The 8,425-nt window shown below is 38.6% G+C and overlaps 2 protein-coding genes across 2 annotated transcripts; one reads left to right on the top strand and one right to left on the bottom strand.

Annotated features, from left to right (window-relative positions):
- Positions 1 to 72: 72 nt before the first annotated feature.
- zgc:161973 (uncharacterized protein LOC556635 homolog) lies at positions 73 to 3,407 on the top strand. The gene is made up of 10 exons (XM_057334565.1): positions 73 to 203; positions 325 to 420; positions 685 to 789; positions 971 to 1,210; positions 1,286 to 1,483; positions 1,546 to 1,669; positions 1,913 to 1,995; positions 2,099 to 2,232; positions 2,383 to 2,504; positions 2,784 to 3,407. Exons 1-10 carry the CDS (start codon positions 79 to 81, stop codon positions 3,051 to 3,053), a joined length of 1,497 nt encoding a protein of 498 aa, XP_057190548.1. The 5' UTR covers positions 73 to 78; the 3' UTR covers positions 3,054 to 3,407.
- A 301-nt stretch (positions 3,408 to 3,708) lies between these two features.
- On the bottom strand, positions 3,709 to 6,847 carry agxtb (alanine--glyoxylate and serine--pyruvate aminotransferase b). The gene is made up of 11 exons (XM_057334718.1): positions 6,593 to 6,847; positions 6,277 to 6,469; positions 6,116 to 6,180; positions 5,732 to 5,832; positions 5,485 to 5,555; positions 5,308 to 5,392; positions 5,132 to 5,230; positions 4,975 to 5,044; positions 4,400 to 4,495; positions 4,190 to 4,318; positions 3,709 to 4,112 (listed from the first exon to the last, which is right to left on the bottom strand). The coding sequence occupies exons 1-11, from the start codon at positions 6,845 to 6,847 to the stop codon at positions 4,005 to 4,007; spliced, it is 1,272 nt and encodes a 423-aa protein (XP_057190701.1). The 3' UTR covers positions 3,709 to 4,004.
- Positions 6,848 to 8,425: the final 1,578 nt, after the last annotated feature.

Consider the following 8,425-nt stretch of genomic DNA (forward strand, 5'->3'; position numbering starts at 1 on the left):
TTAAATCATAGAGCAGTCTGTGGGGGTCTTTCGGAGTTAAAAGTGAGTTAAGTGAGTAACGCTCGTATCGAAGCCATAATGGCTACTTGCCTCGGTGAGTTTTTTCGGAGTTTAAAGCAAGGCGTCGAAAGAGTTGAGCAAACTTCGCGTAAAGACATTGAGGTTAAAGTAAGGCAAATGGCGCAGTCTGAGAGTCCAAGAAGGTAGTAGAAGTATTCTAAAAACCCTGCTTTTATTTAACCATGTAATGTTTATTCACCCAAAATGAATAACAACTATTAGAAATTTGTAAAATTTCTTTTGATAATTTCCCGTTTGGCAAAGGCGGACAGACACCTCTGTGGTGCACCTACCAGAACCATGCAAAACTCAAGATGCCTCTGAACAGTCTCAGCCCAGTCTTGGAAATTACTTGGACAGGCATGTTGTTTTATATTTTAAGATGTGTTGCGTTGCATTCTTAATATTTAAATGTGTATGAGTCATGAAAGACTACAGCAGTAACATTATTACTTAGTAAGTGTTCAATTCAAACGTATTTCTATAACACTTTTTACAATGTTGCATTGCAGAAGCAGCTTAATACATTTTATATCAACTAGAGACTTAAAAAGGAGGACAACAGGGAAATAGACAAAATACACACAATTCAGTACATGGTATTATTTGTCTGTCCAACTTTAGATTGCCTGCAGAGGTCCTCCTGAAGATTTTTGACTTTCTGGATGCTTCTTCTCTCTTTAACATCAGCTTTGTCAGCAAAAGGTTTCATGATCTGGCTAACAACAAGTGCGTATGTGCCATAATAACAATATAGCCCCAAGCATGAATTAACCCTTTAATGCATGGTTTATTATAGCCTTAGCCAAGATTTTTCCCTATGCATTTTTATTGCTTTTAGGAAAACTTTTTACACATATCGATAATTTAAATAGCTGTCCACTGTAGTGACCTCACTGTGTATCACCAGTGCTCTGTGGTATGTGTTATACGCTTGTGAGATTGAGAAGAGAAGGTGGAAGCCCCGAGTGTGTAGGGCGTCAGAAGCCGTGAGCACTACAGGTGTGCAGGATAAACCTGTGGGCTACTGGAAGAAACTGCTCTTCAAGGAAATGGCCACTAATGGCTACCAGAACAATATGTGGAAAAGCGAGCTGAGACACATGAACCCGCACACAGGGATGCCTGCTCTAACGGAGCAAGTTCTCAGGTTAGACATTCCCACTTACTTGAACATTGAACATGATGGTTATATCTAGGAAAGGTAACAAGTGGTGTCTGACAGGAGGTTACACATTCAGTGGGAGATTACACTAACACGAAAAAATGGCCGTGAAAGTGTCTACGAGCAGACAAGCACGTTCTTCGAAGACTCGTCGGTTACGGTTTGCTGGAACCATGGGAACTGGCCGCACATCAACCGTGTCAATAGCCTACAGCTTCATGGGATAATGCGTCCAGCAGTGCTGGCTCCAGGAGACAGGTAAGCTGAGAAATCTTAAGCATCAAGCGTATGCTCACCTGACTGACTTCTCTTGCTTGTAGGCCAACGTGGCGATCTTTGATTCTCGAAACGCTGTTGAACGCAGCACAGTGGTCGTTCCTTGGAGCTGATAGACATGTGAAGTTGCTGCAGTTTGGTGAAGGAATCGTTGTTGGGTTCTGGCGGGTAAGCTGAAAGAATTTTTCTTTTTAGTTTCATTGTTTGGCAAATAAAATGAATGATTTTGAATATTGGTATTAGTGCGGTTAGACTAGTATACAAGTAATATACGCTGTCTTATCTTTCTTGCTCTGCATTTCAACTTCAACAATTATTTTGCAGCTTCCTTTTCTTTTTTAGAGTCATAACATCTTCTCTGTGGGGCTGAGAACAAATTTTGTGTTTTTTATTCATTTATGCCGTTTGCAGGGCAATTGGAAAATAGCTTTCATCATGGTCACCCTGCACTTCCACAAACTGATTGAAAGAAGTCTCCTTGGCTCACGATTTTGGTACATAGCTCTTCATGGGCATTACTGTTGTGTATTTTGTTGCACTAAAGTTGCATTCCACACAAACCCTTAACAAATACCGTGTCTTTGGTTACATTAATAGTCCTTACATACTGACACAAGACAGTGCTTTTGACCCAGACTGCGATCAACATGGATACACTCTGCATATTGTACTCCACAATCCTGTTCAGCGAATCATGCATTGCCACTTTTCCCCACTATTCTTGAGCAAAGGTAAAGTGCACTGGCTATTATTAATTTATTTTCAGATTATGTTTACATGCCAAAATGTGTACTCTTATCAATTGCTTATATTTTGATATTGAAAAATCGTATGGCATTGAGTTTGGAGTTTAATGTTTGGTGTTTCTTGTTTGGTGCCAGCGACGCCCATGGGGGATTTTTGGCAGTTAAGTGCCATTGATTTTACTGATGTGTCAGAGCACATACCTGTGGGGAAGATCAGTCTTCCATGGCAAACAGAGGGACTGCATGAAGCTGCCGAGGTACCGTCATTCCTTCTTGTTTATACACTAGAGCACCCATGTCACTTAGATGCCATTTTCTCATTTAGCGGAAGCTCGTAGGCTGACACCTAACATAGACGAAGCAAAAATCCAACGTTATTGGTTATTAGTGCCCTTTTAAAAATGTGCTATTTGCAGTCAGCAACGATTTATTTATCCCATGAGCTGTAATTTTGATGGTTTATTGTGTATTTTGGTTTGACAAATGAGAAATGAGGATAAGAAAAGTAAATGTATATATTCTACGCCTTCTCCTAGCGTTGCTGTATGATGACACTGACCGTTCTGGATGAGGGTCAGCGTCCCTTCTGGTGTGTGAGTTCTCCTGTTAAGATGCTGTCCAAAAAATACAGATTGGTTGACTTGGACTACGAAGGTGAACAATTGCTGCTATTTTATGTGGATGCAGAGGGCAAAGTTAAAATGACCTTTGTGTTTGTGGAGGAATTCCAGCAGTACTTTCTGGTTCAGCTAAATGTTATATTCCCTGCAGCTAAAGTGAACAAGCACGTAGGCGGAGAATGCTGAAACTGCCAAGATGTCTGCTTGATTTTGTTTTAGAAATTATTTTGTTTTAGAATGCCTGTGGCAGTGCTTTGAGTTGAAAAAAGATGAGAACTGGTTATTTGTTGATGAAAACTTTTTTTGCTATAGTAAGTTTGAGAAATGTTGTGGTTGATTTGGTAGTTGGAGTTTAGTGTTTTGTTCAAAGTCCTAAAAAAGCCAATCAAAAATGTTTTTTTAGCATTTGTAGCTAGTCAAATAATAGCTTGTAGATTCGTTTTCATGAAGCAGAATAAACAGAGATGAAACTTGGTGTGATGTTTACTGAGTAATTAAACTGCTAACCAAAACTTTGTATTTATATGAGTGATTTATTAATCCGTAATGTATGTTCATTCAAGTACTTGTGAAACTTGTTGACAAATACAAAAGGACATTAAGGAATATGTTTTGTGTCTGTTCTATGTTGAGTAGTTTTGACACATAGACATGATTTTTGGTACAATTTTTAATTTGACATAATTTATTTTGCAATCCATTAAACCAACCAACCTATAAGTGAAAACATCATATATAACAGCTCTTCCTTTACATATATGGTATCTTAATTGTGAAATGTGTAACTTTTACGCTACTAGTGGCACCTGACGGAGTTGACAAAAATTGACCATTTTCAAACTTTGTTCATCATTGGTCAATCAAACAGATCCCTCCCCAAACTCATGCCATTGGCTAGGTTGAATGCTCAAACAAACAGAGCAATGATAGCACCACAGAGTCACAGCGTTTACACTTTAGAACCCTCCTACCAATGACTCTGCATATTAGTATGAAATAGGAGAAAATATTTAACATAGGAAAACGCACACACATCACGTTTAAGTCAGTGGTAGAACATCAGAATCATAGTTGATAAATTTTACAAAAGGAGTTGCCAGGTGAGGCATGTAGAATTGACTTCATGGTGGTCCCTCTTTAAGCTTTGGTCTTTTTACAGTTCCTTAAAGCATCTTCCAGAGCCGCAAGAGCCATTGCAGCATTGGCTTTGTTACAGTTGTATCCCATGAGACCGATGCGCATCACCTAGAAATGAGTTCAGTGGGTGATCATTCAGGCACACGGTTGAATTAATATAATGCTGTATATAAAATGTGTCTCACCATGCCAACCGAGGGCCCTAGACCTCCTGTAAACTCTATCTGGTGATGCTTCATGATGTAAGCCAGCATGTCCTTCCAGTTATAACCCTCAGGAATCGCAATAGTGGTAACGGATGGTAATCTTAAATCCTGTGAAAAATAGTATTAACCACTTTCCAAATTTTGAGAATCATAACCTGAAGAAGCTCATGAAGTCAGGAATAACTTTACCTTGTCTTTGATAAACAGGTTCAACCCCAGGTCTTCTAAACCCTTCCAAAGATACTGTGCGACTTCTTTGTGATGTTTCCATGAGTTTTCAAGGCCCTTAAACAAACATTTAGGCTTGAATAACTATTCCATAACATAACCAGTTCATTGAAAATAAAATGTTCAAAGAGCACACAAGCCTAAACTACTCGGTTAAAAACCTACAAATTAGTAACAGTATGTGGAAGTCTGTTTAGCAGTTCTGGACTTTCACTATAAAATGTTAACCAACATCAAGGAGTGAATTATTACAGTGTAGACTGTAAGGCCCGGTTTCACAGACACGGTTTAGCTTAAACCAGGACTATGCCTTAGTTGAATTAAGATATTTATGTCGCTTTTATAAAAGCGCCTTATAAGAATACATTACTGGTGTGCATCTTGAGACAAAATAATGGCATTGATATATTTTAAGATATTTCTGGGCAAGTTATATTGAGTTAAGACGGGTCACACATTCATTTTAGTCTGGGACTAGCCTTAAACCTTGTCTGTGAAACCGGGCCTAAATGTTTACTTTAAATCAGATATTTTACCATTTCAGCAAGGATGGCCAGACTTTCCCTCAAGGCAAAGAATCCAGACACAGGTCCTGTGTGATGGTATCTGAAACACGGTTTAGTTAGTTAGACAATTCTTATCTTAACATTCCACAAAGCGTCACGAGAGAAACATTTTGTTTGTAAAACTTACATTCTGTCTGGCTTGCCATCATTACCCCAGTAATTAGACAAGTGGGTCATATCCAGCAGGTAGGACACTGGTTTTGTTTTCCTGTTGAACATCTTATGACTGCATTTGAAAGAAAAAATATAGTTAGTGGATTTAAATAACATCATGTACACAAACACACCTGCTCAAATTCTCACCATGCTCTTTCACTGAATGAAATAGGTGCTGTGCCAGGAGGAGCATTCAAGGCTTTTTGGGATCCAGTATACAAGATATCAATATCTACAAAAAAGAGGCTTTATTATATAGTATAGAACAGTAACAAGCCACATGAATATTTGTGCTTGGCAAGTATTTTCATCTACATCACTCACTTTGTTGGCCCATTAAAAGTGGGGCAGCTCCCAATGATGCCACTGAATCCACTAAGAGCAAACAGTTGTGTCTGTATACAGAAAAACGCACAGGCAACAGATATACAATCATACTGCACACCCTGACTAGAACAATTGCCGCTTTTCTTTTTACTACTTTAAAAGCAAGTCTGCTCATAATATAAATTATTATTTATTGAGTATTCTCACACAAAGATAAAACTAATTAATGGTGGAATATTCTTACTTGTGACACAAATCTCCGACACCGTCAACTGGGTGCACCAGACCAGATGAAGACTCTCCATGTGTGAGGAAGAAGAGAACTGGCTTATGTTTAGCCAAAGCCTGTAGAAAGACAGATAATGAATATTGAACATGGATAGTCCTTTATGTTAACAGAGTACCAAAATGAGAATTATGTAATGACCAAATGCAAACAAATCAATAACAAATTAATAAATTATAGCTTTGCGTGCTTAACCAACTTTGAGTTTTTCCAGACACACATAAATTCCAGAGACAGACATAAATTCAAACTTGTGTCCAACTGCAATAATTGACAATGAGCATATTGATTTTTGCAATGTAAGTTTGCCTTAAGTCACTTATAAACGTCACATTGAAGCACCTGATCAATTTCTGCATTTGTAAAATGTCCTCCAGGTGCTTTTCTCAAGGTGTGAACCTTTGCACCTGTTTAAAGAAATAAGTTATAAGAATACATTTCTACAGCACAGTACACTGGCAAGTCTTAAATCCATGGCTTATTATAAATGTAGACATTCGGACCCATTCGTTCAGCAATTTCTGCCACTCGTTCTCCCCAGATTCCATTGACGGCAACGAGCACATTCTCTCCGGCCTCCACAACGTTGAACAATGCGCACTCCATAGCGGTGTGACCAGAGCCACTCATAGCCAGCGTCATGTTATTACTTGTCTGAAAGGCGTACTGGATTCCCTTCTTGATGTCATCCATAATCTAAAATAAAATGCGTGCATTTTTATTACAATCAAGTTTGAAACAATAATGAGCAGCTCTTACAGTAAACCAACCCATCTGTAAACATTCATTTAAAATGCGCAAGTGCGTAAAAACATTTACCCCAAACATTTCTGTGTGCATATGACCTATGATAGGTCTCCCCCCTGCCGCTAAGACACGAGGCGGCACATTAGAGGGACCTGGCCCAAAAAGGTATCGAAAAGGTGCCTCGAGCGGCCGGAGCATGCAGGCGGGTGGCGGGATGGTGACGGAAGACATCCCGCGCTGGACGCAGTGTTTGCTGGACAGCGCGCATTCCAAAGGCACCTGCTGTGCCAAGAGCGCGCACCTGGATAAAACAGACCTGGGCATCATCTTTCTTCTTGCTGCAGTTCGTTTGGTGGACTGCAAAAAGTGCACTAAAGTTAACGCTTGTCGAACATTTTAAACAAACGGATCTTTGACCCCTGGAACATATTTTTTTGGCAAAAATTGCCCCCGCCCTTCATCTCCCAAACATGGTATACGGTCCGGAGTTAGAAAGCAGGACTGTTATGCGCGATAGATCAAAATGGAGATGGGTGGCGATGGTTAAGAAAAATATGTCCAATATTGTGTTATGTTAGAGTGTTTTCGTGCTTACGTCGATTGAATCGATTGAATTTTCTACAACTTAAGCCTGTTTCCTCAAACAGAAATGAACTTTCGCATACAACATGTGTTTATCTTAACCTTTTCGCACACTAGCTGAGGTTCCCTGAGAGAATATCAGTGGTTTGCATATTTCAAACATAATATCCTTAATCCATGTTTTCCAATGTGGGGATAGGTGATTTTTGTACTTTTGAAGCTTGATACTGTTAGTGATTGAATAAAGCTTAGTTGCTAGGACTAAAGTTCATATTCAATAGAAAGACAAATGAGTGTATTATAAATCTGTATGACTTGCATTTGAACAAACATGTTTTCAACACAGTGTGTCAACAAATAGAGAAAGTCAGGAAACAAAGCAGCGACAGAATAGATTGCTACAGCGTATCATTTGCTTAGTATCTCATAACTAATACTAGCACTAAGTCTTATCACGGAGACAAAAATATAGAATAAGTTGTGTTTGTTTTGATGCATCAGTGCATTTGTAGGGTGCTCTATTGATTCATTCATTCCCAACTTGTTTACAAGCTCTGAGGAGGAGTGTCCCCATCTCAGTAGACTTGATTGGTCAGTGTGAACACACACTCACTGACATTTTCGATTTATATGTCTCCATGCTCAGTATAGCACGTGGCATTGCATCAACAGACCCACATAAAATATGTCTCAAATTATGATGTTAAAGGGACCGTTCATTTACTCACCCTCAGATTGTTCCAAACCTGTATAAACGTATTTGTTCTGCTGAACACAAAGGAAGATATTTGTCAGAATGTCAGTAGCCAAACATATCTTATCCACCATTTACTGCCATAGAGAAAATAAATACTATGGGAGTCAATGGGGGATGAGATTTGAGGGTAAATGATGACAGACACCCATCCCTTTAATAGCTATACATGTAAGGCTTTTTAAATTATCTTTATATTTTTTAAAATATCTTTTAAAAGTCATTTTTGATTCCATGTGGTTGGGAGATATGATGAGTTTAGAGGGGTAATTTAAAATATGCCCACCTCTGGTTTAAAATGGTCTTTCTTGTCTTATATTTAAGCAGTCATCTACACTGTAAAAAAAAATCCCGTAAAAAAACAGATAAAGTACTGGCAGAAAATTACCAGTAAATTTTCCTTTATTTTACGGACATTTCCATTAATGCTAAAATGCAAATGAATGCAGTGCAAAATGTAAAATACAGGTAAAACAACTGTAAAAATGAACACGGAAAATTCCTTCATATTAATACAGTATATTGTGCCCTATTTTTACGGCTTTTTTTTAGAGTGTAGGTAATAAGTT

Source organism: Triplophysa rosa, linkage group LG5 (assembly GCF_024868665.1).
Source record: "Triplophysa rosa linkage group LG5, Trosa_1v2, whole genome shotgun sequence".
NCBI lineage: Eukaryota > Metazoa > Chordata > Actinopteri > Cypriniformes > Nemacheilidae > Triplophysa > Triplophysa rosa.

What these genes read in the sequence shown, in the direction of transcription:
- zgc:161973 (XM_057334565.1), top strand. Translation starts at nt 79, where the DNA reads ATGGCTACTTGCCTCGGTGAGTTTTTTCGGAGTTTAAAGCAAGGCGTC. An exon ending in CTTGGAAATTACTTGGACAG is followed by an intron (nt 421 to 684) that starts GCATGTTGTTTT and finishes GTCCAACTTTAG; the next exon opens with ATTGCCTGCAGAGGTCCTCC. An exon ending in GTGCTGGCTCCAGGAGACAG is followed by an intron (nt 1,484 to 1,545) that starts GTAAGCTGAGAA and finishes TCTTGCTTGTAG; the next exon opens with GCCAACGTGGCGATCTTTGA.
- agxtb (XM_057334718.1), bottom strand. Translation starts at nt 6,847, where the DNA reads ATGATGCCCAGGTCTGTTTTATCCAGGTGCGCGCTCTTGGCACAGCAG. An exon ending in TGCACACAGAAATGTTTGGG is followed by an intron (nt 6,470 to 6,592) that starts GTAAATGTTTTT and finishes ATTTTATTTTAG; the next exon opens with ATTATGGATGACATCAAGAA. An exon ending in ACCTGTTTATCAAAGACAAG is followed by an intron (nt 4,319 to 4,399) that starts GTAAAGTTATTC and finishes TATTTTTCACAG; the next exon opens with GATTTAAGATTACCATCCGT.